Below are 17,856 nucleotides of genomic sequence, written 5' to 3' on the forward strand. Positions count from 1 at the left end.
CCTCAAAGCCATGGCCATCTGGAAAATTGTAACTAACCTAGAGGGGGTTATTGAAAGGATCGAGGGGTGTCTGATTTAGGCCTGAGGGCTTTGTTCGTATGTTTTTTGTTTGGTGTGTATTGGTCCTGGAGCTTGAACTTAGAGCCTGGGGGGTGCTATCTCTGAACTTTTCTTCCCAAGGCTCTGCCACTTAAGCCACAGCTCTCCCTCTTTTTAGTGGTTAATTGGAGGTAAAAGTCTCACACTTTCTTGCCTGGGGCTGACTTGGAACCATGATCCTCAGATCTCAAGCCTCTTGAATAGTGAGGCTTAGCCACAGGCACCCAGTGTCTGGTGAGGCAGGGTTTTTAGTTGTAACCCAAGGTGTCTCAGCCTCTGGAGTGCAGAGATTATAGGTATATGCCATCATGGCTGGCCCTGTTCTTGGATATTATCACACACAACTAGGTTCAAGTCTCAGCTCTGCTCCCCTGATTACCTTGTAATTGGGCTGTATGCTTCCCCTTGTGAGCTGGTTTCTCCCCTGGAAAATAGCTTCCATAGTAATCCTGGCCTCTTGTAATCCTGGACTTGACCACATTGTAAGAAACTGTAGGAGTTGTGCATCTGGCACTGAGTTCTGCTGCCCACTGTGGTCCTCTGCTTACTGGCTGGTGACCTGGGGGAGGAGGGGGGTCTGGATGACATTGTACCAGGAAGACCCCTAAGGACTGGCCTTGGAGTCCCTTTGTGTATCATAGCCATCATTATGTTTGGGGAGCTAGCCTCCATCTCTCCCAGATCAGCATGAAGCCTGACTTCCTGATTGTAAACTTGAGAACTATCTGGTCTTAGAGGACAATCACCTGGGCTGGAGGCAAAGCACACTAATTACAGATAAAAGCTGGCCGTTGCTTCATATTTAGCACCAATTTTATTAAGCTAGTTGCTTGGCCATGCCCAGCTGGGCAGAAAGGAGGGGAGGTGAGCCTCCCCTAACAGCATACCTTGCTCTGGGAGGATGGGATACAGGGCAAAAAAGGATGGTATTATTTCCTGGCAGGAGGTGAGGGAGAATCTGGTCTCTGAGACACAGTACCAATCTGGTCAAAGAGGAGGTACTGGAGCAGTGAACACAGACATTGCCCAGAGGTGGCCAGGTACTAGACCCCACAGCTAAATCCCAAAGACTTTGTACTATGTAATCCAACTTGGCCTCAAAGCTCCCAGATCCTCAAGTGCTGGGCCTACAGGCATGTATCACCATGCCCGGCTAGCCTTGATTTCTTGCCTCAACCTACCCCCACTGACCCCTAGGAAACAACTTCCAGGCCCAGGAATCAAAGAAATGTCCCAGTCATATGACTTTCCTTCCTCTGGGAAGAGGAGGAAGCTACCCATTGCCTGGTTGGTCCTTGTTTGTCACACAACACGAAGGTCACCATGCTGAAGCAGCAGCAAATGGGGTACATGGGACATGTAGAATGTCATGTTCTGGGCTGTAAAGCCATGCTTGATTCTGATGATGGTCCATCAGGGTGGGGCAGTGGGTCCCAAAAGGCTAAGACAAACGGATCCTGACCCTGACACTGGAATGGGTCACTAGGGTTCCATAATGCCCCACCCAGGAGCGTGTGTCTCTGCCGTACTGCTCGAAGGACACATAGCGGATGCCCTTGCCAAAGTTGGTAAAGACGTGAGAGACCTATGGGAGAGGGAGAACCTGTGAAATTCTCTTCATTGTAAAAGAGATCAGCAGCAAAAGCCCCTTTATTTCCCCTGTGGTTGCATAACAGGTGGTGATGAGAAAGTTGTAAGGTTTTGTTATTTGGGCAGTGCAAGTATTTGAACTCAAGGCCTTGCACTTACTAGGCAGATTCTTTATCACTTGAACCACAACCCTCCCTCCCTCAGCCCTTGCTTATTTACTTTTTTTTTCTTTTGTCAGTTGTAGGGCTTAAACTCTGGGCCTGGGCACTGTCCCTGAGCTCTTCAGCTCAAGGCTAGTGCTCTACCTTTTGAGCCACAGCGCCACTTCTGATTTTCTGGTGGTTTATTGGAGATAAAAGACTCAAGGACTTTCTTGCCTGGGTTGGCTTTGAACTGTGATCATCAGATCTCAGCCTCCTGGGTAGCTCGGATTACAGGCATGAGCCACCAGTGCCTGGCTAGGATTTTACTTTTGCCCAGACCAGCTTCAGACTATGATCTTCCTTCCTCCACACTCAAGTAGCTGGAATTATAGACAGGAGCCATCATGCCCAGCCCCACATGATACTGTGGCCTTTTTGTTTTTTAAATGGGATCTTTTGGATGCTGTATCTGTGTTTTGGGGGTAGTGAGCGAAGGAGAGCAAGAGTGGAAACAAGAAGCCATGGAAAAGTTTATCTCAAGTAGTCATGACAACAACAAGCTTGGGAGCCAGCCTGGACTTGGATGGAGCCCTGTGCACCTAACTGTGACCTTAATCATTTGCTGCCCTCCATTTGCCTCTGTTTCTTCAACTTAAGAATGGAGACAGGCTTTAGTTTACCAATGCATTCCAACACTTTTAGCAGTGTTCCGCATACACAGCAGTTAATAAATGTTGAACACCTGGGTTGTTTTAGTAAAACAATGAATCTGTCATGCAATTAAAGACTGGACAATCAGCAGAGCTATTACTAGAGATACCCAGCACTGATGAGAGCCAGGATCTGGGCCCAGAAAGGTGACAGGATGGGAGGGGGCCTGAGGAGTGGGTCAGGGATGAGCAAGTTGGCCAGGGATAAGCAAGCAAGGCTCTCCAGACCCACCTGTCTGCAGCTCCTCTCAGTCCACTGAAGGACGGGGTTGGGTGAGGCCGAGAACTTGACCACTTCGTTTTCGTACATGTCCAGGAGGCGGACGCGAAGTCGGTAGATGCAGCCGCAGTTCTCTCGGGCACCCCACCTGCCAGGCGGCAGTGAGCCTGGGTGCCCCTGCCACCCAGCCAGCTCTCTGGGTTGGGAGGAGGTAGGCTGAGGGTTGGGCTTTTCTGAATGAGAATGAAGGCCCTACCTAACTACATTTGGTGAGTTCTAAGTACCTCTGAGGTGCAGACCTTGGTCCTAGGAGGTGGGGCAGAGTGGGGAGATAAGCCTGGGAAGCTTGATTAGGGGACAGCCCCCGCTGTGGGGCAGAGCTGTCTCTCAGGGGAGGAATCTGGCTGGCACTGGATGGCCATGTCTGGGCTCGTGGCTGAGGCGCTATGGGGTGGGGCCACGCCCAAGGGAGGAACTTGACAGGCATTGGATGGCTAGACTCTTGAGTGGCTATGGTGCTCTGGGTGGGGCCGCCCTCAGGGGAGGAGCCTTGTAGACATTGGATGATTAGATTAAGGGGTATGACTTTGGGTGGAGCCACACCCAGCAGAGAGGCCTCAGACATTGGATGGCTGCCAGGGGGCGTGGTATAGCATGGGGGGGCACACCCAGGGGAGGAGCTTCACAGATCCTGGACCGCTAACTCAGGGGACAGTCCATAAGGCCCTCTGGAGCAGGACCTCATACTCATGGAGTGGGGTAGGGAAGCTTGGTGATCTGCAGAAGTAACCAGAGTTCAAGGAAAAAAATGCTTTGGGGATGCTCCTGCAGGCACTGGAAGAAGGGAGCTTGTTGGAAGCTCATCCTAAGCTCTGAAGCCACTCCTCCACCCCAGCTGTGCCCCTTGGAGCGTCAATTTTCAGGGCATAGTGGTTTTGACCTTTTAGAAGTCTTGGAATCCTCAAGCCTTCACAGTCTCTGCTGAGCCTAGGTAATAACTATCAAGACAGTGAGTAGCCCTGTGGACAATGGGAGGGGGGGGACGCTTTGCCTGCTGGGAAGGGGTGAAGAGGAGTGTGGGGTGGGGCTCTGGGGTCACCAAGGTTCCTCCCCTCCCTGGCTGGGCACTCACCAGCACTTCCCCCATAAAAGGTGCTCAGTATTAGTTCAGTACCAAGATGCTGGTAGGGGATGGAGCTGAGCCCCCACAGCAACGTACTGCTGTTGCTTCTCACCAGTCAGCCACGCAGATTTCGATCTGGGCGCTATCCAGCAGCTCCTGCCATACCCCTTCCATCACTAGGTCTACAAGCTGCCTCTTGAAACACCATCTGGGAAGAGAGCTGTGCTTAATCCAGGTATTCATTCACCGCCAAAAATCACCTCCTCCAGAAGCCTGATCACTCTGTCTAAAGGAGCCACTCAGGACTTGCTGTGTAGGACAAGAACATGGTGCATCTTCCCGTGGCTTCTTGGATCCCCTTTCCTATCCCTGCTCTCACTCCTAGAGGCCGACTTCCATGTTTACCTGCCTCTGATGTATGTGGGGACCCAGATGTGAATACAGATAGAGGAGGACACAGTGAGCAGAGAGTTTAAAAAGCTTCCAAAGCACAGGCATGGCCTAAATGACCTGGTCTCCCTTCCCTCTGTTTCCTGATGGGTCAGCCAATGGCAAGCTCTGGCAGAGATGAGAGGGAGGAAAGAGAGGAAAATCTATGTATTAATTTTCTTCTTGGTCTGTTCCAAGGGACTGCTGTATCCCTCAAAATAAAAGGACACAGGATTGGGGACTTCATCAAATTAAAAAGCTTCTGCATAGCAAAATTAAACAAAAAATTGCCAGGGGCCAGAAGTATCAGTCAAGTAGTTCAGCACTCTGAGTTCAATTGACAGTACCAGAGAGGAAAGGAAAAAAAACCACAGAAATAAGCTGTCAATCTTCCCTTGTACCTCTGGCATACAAAACAGTGCCAGGATCCAGATGTCTGACAGACCCTCGACAAGTATTTGCTGAATGAAGGAGGAAGGTGAAAGGAAGGGAGGTAAAAGCAAATATTCGAACCCAAAAGTAGGACCCTTACCCCAGGCATGAGGATAAGACACTCACTCGAAGGAAGTCACAAAGCAGGTCTGAGAAGGAGCCCCTGGTACGAGTGTCAAGTTCTTTTCCACGGCCCAGCCATTCCCACCGTGCTCCACCTCCCAGCCTCTGAAGCCCTCTGAAAACACAAGAAGTTTGAAGATAAGACAAACACCGCCTGCCAAACTCCCTCAACAGCGCTCCCCATCTGCCTCACCCACAGGCTTCTCCCCAATCCTCCTCGAGGCTTCCTAGCATCCTGTGTACCCGATAACCAAGACCAGATCCTGGACCCAGTAGTTCCATCCGGCGCCAGACTCCACCCCCTGCAGTGCCCCGCCCACTCTGCTTGCTCACCCATTGGCTCCTTCCACTGGTTCTCTCTCTAGGGCTGGCCACGCCCACTCATTCAACCTGATCCACCAGGCTCCTCTCATTAGTGACATCTTTCCTGGAGTCCGCTAGGCCCCCACACACAGCTTGCACCCCTGGCCCTTCCGATTGCTTATCTCTACAGGGATGGACACGCCCACTCCACTAGGCTGAGCCCCCGACTCCTCCTATTGGTCACATCGCTCCAAGAGTTGACCACGCCCATCCACCGCCCCTCATCGCCCTCCCCAGCCCCGCCCCCCCTCCCCAGGCTCCACCCTCGCCGCAGGAATTGAAGATGAGGTTGCGGCCCAGCGGCGCGCGCAGGCAGAAGCGCGCCAGGGCGCAGAGCGGGAACTCCTCCTGGTCCTCGCCCTGGGACGGGCAGCGCTGGGCCAGGGCGTAGAACGCGCGGCCCTCGGCGCTGCGGTCTCGAGCAAGCTGCAGCAGCCACACGGAGGGGCCGTCCACCACATCGCGCCAGGCTCGGCACACCAGGCGGCAGCGGGTCACCAGGGCGCGAGGCGGCACGTGGCTCAGCACCTGCACCAGCAGCTCTGGGGGCAGCGAGTCCAGGGCCACCGGCGGCTCCATGGACGGCCGCTGCTGCCGCCGCAGCGAGGGCCCGGCGCCCATCGTCCCGGCCGCCGGGGTCCTGCAGAATGGAGAAGGGTGGGCGGGTCAGCGCGGGCTGCCCATGGTCACTTGGCCTCTCCAGCAGGTTCTCGGGCCACCGGATGGGGTGCCGTGGTCTATAGAGCCACGGACCTGACTCATCTGGCCGTGAGCAATGGTTGAGAGAGAGGAGAGAGAGCGATCGATCTTCTGCTTCTCCCCTTCTACTGGCAAAAGCCCCCTCTCCAATGTCTCTCTGTCCCCAGCAGGCCAATCAGTTTCTATCTGAGCAATTTATTAACCATCTATTTGAGCACTTTACTGACCATGAACATCTGAAGATTTGTTAAGAAGCAACTTAAAAGATACTTTTACTGGCCTCACAGCTGTTATCCTACTTAGGAGGCTGGATATGAGGATGGAAGAAAAGTCCATGAGAGTCTCACATGTATCTCCAATTACCCACCAAAAAAGCTGGAAATGGAGCTGTGGCTCAAGTGGTAATGCCAGCCTTGAGAGAAAAAGCTCAGGGACAGTGCCCAGCCCCTGAGCTCATGCCCCAGAACCTGAACAATAAATACATAAATATAAACATACGTACAAACATACATACATACACCCTTCAGTGACTAGCTACCACAAAGCATACTGAGATACTCATTCCACCTTAATTCTCCGAGGCAGAACAATCAAGTAAGAAAAGCATGGAGGCTGGGAAGGTGGCTCAGTGGTAGAGTGCTTGCCTTGCATGCACCACATAAGCAGAAAAAGCCAGAAGTGGCGCTGTAGCTCCAGTGGTAGAGCGCTACCCTTGAGGTGAAGAGATGAGGGACAGCACCCAGGCCCAGAGTTCAGGCCCCATGACTGGCAAAAAAAAAAGAAAAGAAAAGCATGGAGCTGGTCCCACTGGGCCTGTCTGGACCAATAAGATGTGCACATGTGGATTGGGAATGTGGCTCAGTGGTAGAGTACTTGTCTTGTATGCATGAGGCCCTGGTTCCATTCCTCAGACTACATAAGCAGAAAAAGCTGGAAGTGGTGCTGTGGCTCAAGTGGTAGAGCACTAGCCTTGAGCTGAAGAGCTGAGGGACAGTGCCCAGACCCAGAGTTCAGGCCCCACAACCGACAAAAAAATAGATGTGCACATGTACAATGAGTACAATGAGATGTGTACAATGAGTTCTAATCTCTTAAGACATGGACATTACCTTTCCTCCAAAAGCTTCTCCCCTTCCTAGTCAGCCCAAGGCAACCACTGATTTGCTTTCTGCTCCTATAAATTCAATATCCTTAAACAGTCTCAGCTGGGTGTCAGTGGGCATGCCTATAATCCTAGCTACTCAGGAGACTGAGATCTGAGGATCATGGTTTGAAGCCAACTCTGGCAGGAATGTCTGTGAGACTCTTATCTCCAATTTAACCACCAAAAAAGACAGAAGTGGAGGAGTGGCTTTAGTGGCTGGATACCAGCTTTGAGTGAAAAAGCTAGGAGACAGCTAGCTCACAGGCCCTGAGTTCAAGCCCCAGGAACAGAACAAGGAGAAAAAAAAACGGGGGGGGCATAGGGGTGCTGGGAATGTGTCTTAGTGGTAGAGTACTTGCCTTGCATGCATGAAGCATGAAGCCCTGGGTTCAATTCCACAGTACCACATAAACCAAAAGCTGGAAGTGGAGCTGTAGCTCAAGTGGTAGAGTGCTAGCCTTGAGCAAAAGAAGCTCAGAAGTTCAGGGACAGTGCCCAGGCCCTGAGTTCAAATCCCAGGACTGGCAAAAACAACAATAATAACAAAATCTAACCAAGCTCTTGCTATACATCTCAGGCTGGTTTTGAGCTCCTGATCCTCCTGTCTCAGTCTCCCCCTCAGTGCTGAGATTACAGGTATGATTCACCATGCTTGGCTCTAAGTGTAATTATTAGAGTTGTACAAGTCATCACTTTATAGCTTCACTGTTAAAAAAAAAAAAAAAAAAAAGCCCTGGAAATTGGAGCAGGGCCCTTTAAGTGTTTTTCCTCAGCAAGCTGTCGCAGTACCATTTTTATACAGTAGAGGGAGCCAGAGGCAGGGACTGGGCTTCTGGGCAGTTGTTTCCCCAGCCTAGATCCAACCATGATCCTAACTGCTTCAGGCTGAGGTTTCTGCAGCATGGACAAGTTTCTCCAGCACCTGGCTTCTGCAATAAGTAGCAGGCGGCAGCAGCACATCACAGCTGCAACGTTTTTCCGGACCTCCTCTTAGAGAGCAGGCTTCCAGCATATTCCATCACGTGGTTTCTTTGGTCCTTTGGTGCAGTTGCCTAAGCCTTCTCTAGCAAAGTCAGGATCTCAGCCTGATTCTGTCCTTTCCAATCTCAGAACAAGGAACGGTGTAATTGCTTTTTCTTTTGGGGTTTATGTTTTCTAGATTGGCCCCAAACTCTTTGCTCCTGTCTTGATCTCCCAAGTAGCCAAGACTGCAGGCAGCTGCCACCACACTCAGCATTATACCTGATGCGCTCATTATTTTGTAGCAGCCAATCCCTTTCCTCAAATCCTCTTAAATTAGTTACTTTATTTCAACATTCTAATTTCAGATGACTGTATGCTTTCAGTTTCCTGATTGGGCCCTGAATGACGAACTAGAGCATGTATTTTCCCAACCTCACTTCCTTCCTTCTGCATAATGTCTGCGTGATTCATCCACATTGTTAGATGTATCTTTCAGAAGTTCATTCCTTTCTTTTTTCCTTGCTGAGTAGTATTCCATCCAACAGCTAAATTACAATGTGTTCATTCACTTCTCATGATGAGTATTTGGTTTGTTCCCAGTTTGGAGCTATTATGAATAAAGAATTATGATCGATCTTGTACAAATGTGTATGTGGACATAGGTCTACATTTCTCTTGAGTGAGCATATAGGAGTGGAATTCTTGGGTGACAGGAAATGGCCCACAGTTTTTATCCTGGTCAATCCAGTTGTGTTCCAACAGGAATGAATGAGAGTCATGCTTGGCATTGACAATCTTTGAAGGATTGTACACAGAAGCCGGGTGCCAGTGGTTTACATCTGTAATGCTAGCTGATCAGGAGGCTGAGATCTGAGGATCACTAATTCAAAGCCAGCCCAGGTGGGAAAGTCCGTGAGACTCTCTTACTGCCAATTGACCAGGAAAAGGCCAGAAGTGAAACTGTGGCTCAAATGATAGAAGGCCAACCTTGAAAAAGCTAAGGGACAAAATGGGCATCGGTGGCTCATGCCTATAATCTTAGCTACTCAGGAGGGTGAGATCTGAGGATTGCAGTTCAAAGCTAGCCTGGGCAGGAAAGTCCATGAAACTCTTATCTCCAATAAACCACCATAAAACTGGAAGTGGTGCTGTAGCTCAAATGGTAGAGCTCTAGCTTTGAGCTGAAGAGCTGAGGGACAGCGCCTAGGCCCAGAGTTCAAGCCCCATAAACAAACAAACAAACAAAAAAAGTTAAGGGACAGTGCCCAGTTCCTAGGTTCAAGCCCCAGGACTAACACAAATAAACAGAAAAACCCTAGGAGTGGGGCACCAGTGGTTTATGCCTGTAACCCTAGCATTGTTTCTCAAAGCCAACCCCGGCAAGAAAGTCTGTGAGACTCTAATCTCCAATGAAGGACCAGAAAACCGGAAGTGGTGCTGCACCTCAAAGTGGTAGAGTACTAGCCTTCAGCGAAAAAGTTAGGGGCAAGTGCCAGGCCCTGAGTTCAAGCTCCACCACTGACCAAAAAAAAAAGCCTAGTACTGAAGAGAGAGAGGTGGGAGGGGAGAGAGGGATTGTGGACATGTAGCAACTCCAGTACTCACAGTGTTGGTAAACTTTGATGAGGGCCCATGCAAACCTTAACTGTCTTTAGGAGCCCATGGCTATGATTAGCAGCAGCTCTGGCTCATGTGGGGCCTTCATTTGGGGGCCAGGAAACCCTGAAGTATGACAAGAATGTGGGGAGGGGAGAAGGCCAGATAAAGCAGTGTAGGAACAAAAGCTGTTCCTAAGGCACCATGGAAGCCATATAAATAATTTGAAAAAACAAAAACATGGGCTGGAAATGTGGCTGAGTGGTAGAGTGCTTGCCTAGCACCCATGAAGTTTGATTCCTCAGTACCACATACACAGTAAAAGCCAGAAGTGGCGCTGTGGCTCAAGTGTTAGAGCGCTAGCCTTGAGCACAAAGAGGCTTAGAGACAGTGCCCAGGCCTTGAGTTCAAGCCCTACAACTAGCAAAAAAGAAAAAGAAAAAAAAGAAAGAAAGAAAAAATTCTTACTTCGAAAATTTACCCACGGTAGAAGACCCCAATAACAGGGAATACTCTTAAGGTGATGAAAAGAGTTCCTTCAGGCCTTCACTGGTGGTTCATGCCTGTAATCTTAGCTATTCAGAAGGCTGGAATCTGAGGATCTCAGTTCAGAGCCAGCCCAGGCAGAAGAGTCTTCCAGAGACTCTTATCTCAATGAACCACTCAAAAACCGGAAGTGGTGTTGTAGCTCAAAGTGGTAGAGTGCTAGCCTTGAGCACAAAGAAGCTCAGGGACAGCACACAGGCCCTGAGTTCGAGCTCTATAACCAATTACAACCACCAAAAGTCTCACCGACTTCCCTGCTCGGGTTGGCTTTGAACAGTGATCCTTAGATCACAGCTTCGTGAGTAGCTAGTATTACAGGTGTGAGCCTAAGTGCCTGGCTCTCAAGCAACTCATCGTCTTAATTTCTTTTCATTTAAAACATGGTCCCTAAGGGGCTGGGAAGGTGGCTCAGTGGTAGAGCGCTTGCCTTGCATGCCTGAGGCCCTGGGTTCGATTCCTCAGCACCACATAAGCAAAAAGAAAAAAGCCAGAAGTGGCGCTGTGGCTCAAGTGGTAGAGCACTAGCCTTGAGCTGAAGAGCTGAGGGACAGCGCCCAGGCCCAGAGTTCAGGCTCCAGGACCGGACCCCCCAAAAAATATATATATATATATGGTCCCCAAGCCGGGGCGCCACTGGCTCACGCCTGTAATCCTAACTACTCAGGAGGCTGAGATCTGAGGATCGAGGTTCAAAGCCAGCCCGGGCAGGAAAGTTCGTGAGACTTTTTTTTTTTTAATTTTTTTTTTTTTTTGGGTCCGGTCGTGGGGCCTGAACTCTGGGCCTGGGCACTGTCCCTCAGCTCTTCAGCTCAAGGCTAGCGCTCTACCACTTTAAGCCACAGCGCCACTTTCGGCTTTTTTCTTTTTGCTTATGTGGTGCTGAGGAATCGAACCCAGGGCCTCAGGCATGCAAGGCAAGCGCTCTACCACTGAGCCACCTTCCCAGCCCCTAGTTCGTGAGACTCTTATCTCCAATAAACCGCTAGAAAACTGGAAGTGGTGCTGTGGCTCAAGCAGTAGAGTGCTCGCCTTGAGCTGAAGAGCACAAGGACAGAACCCAAGCCCAGAGTTCAAGTCCCACAATCGACAAAAACAAAACAAAACAAAAAAAACCATGGTCCCTGCCCTTCCCATTTTTTCTTAAATATAGATATGTATTTAATATATATATTTCTCTCTCTCTCTCTCTCTCTCACACACACACACACACAGAGCCTTGTGCATGCCAGGAAAGCTCTCTACCACTGAGGTATGTCCACACCCGTTGTGGGTATTTTTCCATTTATTTATGTATTTATTAATATACACTGGTGGTATGGGCTCACACTCTGGGTCTGATGTTTGCTAGACAGGCACTGTACCGCTTGAGCCACACCCCCTCACCCTTTAGGCTTTACTTTTCCAAAAGGGTCTCCCACCTCCTCCTCCACAGCTAGGATCACAGACTTGCACCACTACATTTGGGGCATTGATTGAGAGGGAGGTCTCCCTAACTTTTTGCCCAGTGTGGCCTCAATCTCTACCTCCAGAGTAAATGGGATAGCTGGGATTACAGGCATGTACCACCCTGCCTTCCCAGCTAAGAGGTTTTATATTATTTTTAATCATGGAGGGGGTGGAGTCAAGGCAGGCTCATCTCTACTGATTTAACAACCACATGATTGGATAATAATATGTTGTTTATATACTTAGGAGTTTTATTCATTTTTTATTTAATTATTTTTGTCAGTCATGGAGCCTGAACTCAGCCTGGGTGCTGTCCCTCAGCTCTTCAGCTCAAGGCTAGCGCTCTACAACTTGGGCCACAGTACAACTTGTGGCTTTTTCTGCTTATATGGTGCTGAGGAATTGAACCCCTGGCCTCATGCATGTAAGGCAAGCACTCTACCACTGAGCCATCTTCCCAGCCCCAAGGGTTTTATTTTTAAAGTATATCCATAAGCCAGTGGGTTCTGGTGACTCATACCTGTCATCCTAGCAACTCAAGAGGCTGAGATCTGGGAATTGTGGTTCAAAGCCAGCCCAGGCAAGAAAGTCCTTGAGAGTCTTATCTTCAATTAACCACCAAAAAGCTGTTAGTGGAGCTGTGGTTAAGTTGTAGAGTGCCAGCCTTGTGCGAAAAAGCTCAGGGACAGAGCCCAGGCCCTGAGGTTAAGGCCAGCACACACACACACACACACACACACACGTTTATAGGGACAGAGCCCAGGCCCTGAGGTCAAGGCCAACACACACACACACACACACACACACACACACACGTTTATTTTTAGTTTTTCAAATTCCAGATCTGACGTGGAAGGAACAAGCCGGAAAACATTTTAAAACATTTTCCTGAATGTTACAATGGTGACTTTGAAAAACAGAATTTAAACCAAGAGTTGCGGCCACAGTTGTTAAACCCAGATGAGGCCCCCCCCCCACCCTCCCTCCACACACACTCCCGCCCTTCTTCCTTTCCTCCCTCCCCCTTTCCCTCTTGGGAGGGAAGATTTTTGCAACTTGCCAGCCAGAAGAAATACACAAAGCAGCTCCGAGTTGAACACGTGTTGTTTGGGGCATTTGGATTTGTGTGTTTCGGGGTTCTCTCCCACACACACATACACCCCAGGGCCTGGAAAAGGGGGCCGGTGGCTTTAGAAAACACGTTTTGCTTTTAGCAAAGCCCTTTGAATGACACTTGAAGTTTTCCAAAGGACTTTAGAGAGCTCTGGGTTGTGGAAGGCCCTGGGAAGGGGTGCTGGGGTACCCGGGGACTCGAGGCTCACCTGGAGGCCTGCTCGGAGGTGGTGGCGGATTCAGATCCTTTCCCTCAATGGTACTCGGGGGGGGGCAATCGCAGGGCTCCCCGGAATCGGCCCGGGCCCCAGGGAGCCCCGAGATCCGGGATTGGTGGGGGACTCCGAGTATCCGGGCCTCTCTCGGGGACTTAGCGGCTGCAGGACGGCGCAGGGGGGGGGGGGGGGGTGTGGAGGCTGCGGGACGCGGTGGGAGGGTGGAGGCCGGGCAGGCTCTGGGCGGGCGGCGGTGGGCGTGTTGTGGGCGTGGTCTCCAAGCGCCACGCCCACTTTCCCATCCTTGGCGTTCTTCCTGAGGCTCCCACCACCCTGGGGCACATGCTTGGCCACCTCCTCTGGTGAGGCCCACCTTCCCCTAACGACCCTCCCCTTGCCCTGGACCGGTTTCCCCCCCCCTCTACACCTCCCTCCCTCAAGTCTCTCTTTGTCACCTCAAATTGCCTAACTTCAATCAGTGGCTCAGCTGTGAGTCCTCCCTAGGTCTGATTTGAAACTCAGGGCCTGGGCACTGTCCCTGCGTTATTTTTGTTGTTGTTGAAGTTGTTCAAGGCTGGTGCTCTACCACTTGAGCCACAGCTCTGCTTCTGTTTTTTTGTTTTGTTTCGGGTTTTTTTTTTTTTTTTTGCTGGTTAATTGGAAGATAAGGATCTCACACAGGTTCCTGTCCCTGCTGGCTTTGAACCCTAGGTCCTCAGATCTCAAGCCCCTCCTGAGTAGCTGGGATTACAGGTGTGAGCCACTTGGCCCCCTGGCTAATAATAGTAATCATTTTTCTTGTACTCTATTCTTTCAGGTTCTGCTTCTAAGTATTAATTCTATTAATAAACCTAGGAAATTTCAGCAGCTACTTTCAGGGGATTCTTTGATTAATGTTCAGCCAACTCCAGTTTCAACAGCTTTAAGTCTCACTTCGCGGCTTAATTAATTAAACTCCCTGAAATGTTCTGCTTTCACAAAATTGAAACTGTTCAATTTTCTTCTAGAAGCGCCTCAGAAATTTCTCCCAAGCAAAAACCAGCCTAAGCACTTAACGTTTACGATAAATTAAACCACTCACAGTCTTTTAAACATTTACTCAGTGAAAACCTCTTTTATTCATGTTTCAAGTCCAAAGTAATGAATGACTCAATTACACAATTTATATTGGAAGATGTTCATTTATAGAACTCATTTGTAACATTGTCCATGATAGATCCTCTTAATTTTTTTTTTTTTTTTGCTGGTCGTGGAGCTTGAATTCTGGGCCTAGGCACTGTTCTGAGCTCTTCAGCTCAAGGCTAGCACCACCACTTGAGCCATAGCACCCACTTCCAGCTTTTTCAGTGTATGTGGTGCTGAGGAATGGAACCCAGGGCCTCATGCATGCAAGGCAAGCGCTCTACCACTGAGCCACCTTCCCAGCCCCAGATCCTCTTAATCTTAAAGTGACTTTAATACCAATGATTCCTGATTGTTCTTTTATTTTTTCCCCTTTGCTTCGGGGATTGAATTGCACTTGAACCACACTCCCAGCCCTTGTTTCTCAGATAGACTCTCATCTTTTTTTGGTCTGGACCATCTTCAGACACAGATCCTCCTACTGCTGCCGCTGGTTGATTAGAGATAAAAGTCCCACTCACAGACTTTCCTGCCCAGGCTTGCTTTCAACTGTGATCCTCAGATCTCAGCCTCTGATTTCCTAGGATAGCAGGCTTGCTTGGCTTAAGGGAGCAATATCATTTTTTTTTGGGGGGGGGGTCCGGTCGTTGGGCCTGAACTCTGGGCCTGGGCGCTGTCCCTCAGCTCTTCAGCTCAAGGCTAGCACTCTACCACTTGAGCCACAGCGCCACTTCCGGCTTTTTTCTTTTTGCTTATGAGGTGCTGAGGAGTTGAACCCAGGGCCTCATGCATGCAAGGCAAGTGCTCTACCACTGAGCCACCTTCCCAGCCCTGGAGCAATATCATTAACAAGAGCAATATTACTAGGAAGATAAGGATATTTGTGACTAGGGATTTGGGGTTAGGAAGGAAACCTAATCCCAAACCTCTAGTTATGAAAAGCAGTCTAATTATGAAACAAAACCAAGCAACCCTGCTGAACCCTTTTTTCAGTAGTGCAAACATGGGACCTGGAATGGCATGGGCTGGTCTGTCCCTTACACTCTTTGTTTTTTTGTTTTTTTTGTTTTTTGTCAGTCATGGGACTTGAACTCGGCCTGGGCGCTGTCCCTCAGTTCTTCAGCTCAAGGCAGACAGACTCTCTACTACTTGAGCCACATTACCACTTCTGGTTTTCTGGTGGCTTTTATTGGAGAGATAAGAGTCTCATGGACTTTCCTGCCTAGGCTAGCTTTGAACCATGATCCTCAGATCTCAGCCTCCTGAGTAGCTAGGATTATAGGCATGAGCCACCAGCGCCTGGCTGTCCCTTACATTCTTTCTGTATTCCATCTCCAGGCTAGAGCCAAATCCCCTGAGGACTATCAAATGTCACCCAGAGTGCTCCTGCCTACTTCATTCCAGGTCCCCTAGCCAGGCCAGCATGAGCAGGGACAGCAACAACAATTCTTTGAGGGTTTTGGGGGGATGATAATGGTCCTGCCCTAATCCACTGCCAGACTGATTTAAAAAAAAAATTATGTTTCCATTGCTAGCTATGAAATCCAAGGCCTAAGTATGTACTAGGCATGAGCTCAGTCCCCTCCCAGGAAGGGCAGGAAGATCGGATGTCAAGCTCCCAAGATGGCTGGAGGGAGACAGAGCAAGGGGCCTGCCTGCCCATCCATACATCAGCCCCAGGGGGTAGCAGCTGCCACCTATACTACACGGGGAGGGCAGGTCTTGCAGGTAAATGAGCTCTAACTCAGCCCTCCTTCCATAGCCAGAGGGTAGATTGGGCTGCACAAATTCTATCCAGGAACATGGATAATATATTCCTTAGGGGCTAGGAATGTGTCTCAGTGGTAGAGTGCTTGCCTAGCATGCATAAAGCCCTGGGTTTGATTCCTCAGTACCACATACACAGAAAAAGCTGGAAGTGGTGCTGTGGCTCAAGTGGTAGAGTGCTAGCCTTGAGCAAAAGAAACTCAGGGATTGTGCCCAGCCCCTAAATTCAAGCCCTAGGACTAGCAAATATATTCCTTAGCTGGGTGCTGATGGCTCACGCCTATAATCCTAGCTTCTCAGGAAGCTGAGATCTGATGATCACAGTTCAAAGCCAGCTCAGGCAGGAAAGTCCATGAGACCCTTATCTCCAATTAACCACCAGAAAACTGGAAGTGGCTATGTGGGTCAATGTGGTAGAGTGCTTGCCTTGAGCTGAAGAGCTCAGGAATAGCACCCAGGCCAGAGTTCAAGCACCATTACTCTCTCTCTCTCTCTCTCTCTCTCTCTATATATATATATATATACATATATTTTTTACATATAATATGATATATATATATATTACTTTGCTGGGCACCTGGTGTCCTCACCTGTAATCCAAGCTACTCTGGATTCTGAGATCTGAGAATCACCATTCAAAGCCAGCATGGGTAAATGTATTCCCTAGTTGGGCAATGGTGCTCCTGGCCTATAATCCTAGCTAGTCAGGAAGCTGAGAATTAGGGTTTAAATCCAGCCTGGGTAGAAAAATCCATGTCTTCATAAAGTCTCTCTTTTTTTTTGTTAGTCATGGGGTTTGAACCCAGGGCCCGGGAGCTATCTTGGAGCTCTTTTGCTCAAGACTAGCTCTCTATCACTTAGAGCCACAGTGCCACTTGTTTTTGAGTGGCTAATTGGAGATGAGTCTCATGGGGACTTTTCTTCCCTGGGCTGGCTTTGAACCATGATCCTGAGATCTCAGGCTCCTGACTAGCTAGGATTACAGGCATGAGCCACCTGCGCCTGACTTATCCATGAGACTCTTAACTCCAATTAACCACCTCCCCCCCAAAAAAGCAGGAAGTGGAGGCATGGCTCAAGTGGGAGAGCACCAACCTTGCATGAAAAAAACAAGCAAAAACACAAAGCCTTAAGTTTAAGACCCAGTACTGGTGCACATGTCAATGTGTGCGCGCATGCGCGCGCGCGCACACACACACATACACACACACACACACACACACAAACTCAAAGGTCTGAAGCAGTTTTGGCAAAATATTCAGTTTAGCTGGGAAGTTGGCTCAGTGGTAGAGCGCTTGCCTTGCATGCCTGAGGCCCTGGGTTCGATTCCTCAGCACCACATAAGCAAAAAGAAAAAAAGCCGGCAGTGGCGCTGTGGCTCAAGTGGTAGAGCGCTAGCCTTGAGCTGAAGAGCTGAGGGACAGCGCCCAGGCCCAGAGTTCAAGCCCCACGACCAGACCCAAAAATAAATAAATAAAAATAAAAATGAAATAAACAAGAATCAGTGTTTCTTAAGGATGGGGGTGTGGCTCCAGGTACCATCCTATTTTTTTTTCCAATGTCCACGTGGATAATTTTATCTTCACATCTCTAGTTGGTCCTCAGGAGCAGGACTTGATCCCAGCTCTGAAGCTGAGGATCAGATCAGAAATTTCCCCCATACACCAGGAGCAACAGCTGATAGAAAAATATCCAGAATGTGCCAGGCACCGGTGGCTAATGACTCATGCTAGCTACTCAGCAGGCTGAGATCTGAGGATCATGGTTTGAAGCCAGCCTGGGCAGGAAAGTCTATGAGACTCTTACATCCAATAAACTACTCAGAAAAAAGCCAGAAGTGGTGCTGTAGCTCAAGTGGTAAAGTGCTAGCCTTGAGCAAAAAAGAAGCTCAGGGACAGCACCCAGGCCCTGAGTTCAAGCCCCAGGACTGGGAGAAAAAATTAATAAAAATGGCTGCTGCTGCTGCTTGTAAACCCCTAAGTTTTGGAAGGAATCTGAGATCACCACCATATT

The 17,856-nt window shown here is 49.4% G+C and overlaps 1 protein-coding gene across 1 annotated transcript; it reads right to left on the reverse strand.

The window, feature by feature from the left end:
- Nucleotides 1–900: 900 nt before the first annotated feature.
- LOC105993018 (F-box only protein 17) lies at nt 901–13,162 on the reverse strand. Its single transcript, XM_013026150.1, has 6 exons — nt 12,949–13,162; nt 5,496–5,872; nt 4,873–4,984; nt 3,998–4,093; nt 2,775–2,910; nt 901–1,684 (listed from the first exon to the last, which is right to left on the reverse strand). The coding sequence occupies exons 2-6, from the start codon at nt 5,851–5,853 to the stop codon at nt 1,541–1,543; spliced, it is 846 nt and encodes a 281-aa protein (XP_012881604.1). The 5' UTR covers nt 5,854–5,872; nt 12,949–13,162; the 3' UTR covers nt 901–1,540.
- Nucleotides 13,163–17,856: the final 4,694 nt, after the last annotated feature.

The sequence above is a fragment of the Dipodomys ordii genome, unplaced genomic scaffold, assembly GCF_000151885.1.
Source record: "Dipodomys ordii isolate 6190 unplaced genomic scaffold, Dord_2.0 Scaffold92, whole genome shotgun sequence".
Lineage (NCBI taxonomy): Eukaryota > Metazoa > Chordata > Mammalia > Rodentia > Heteromyidae > Dipodomys > Dipodomys ordii.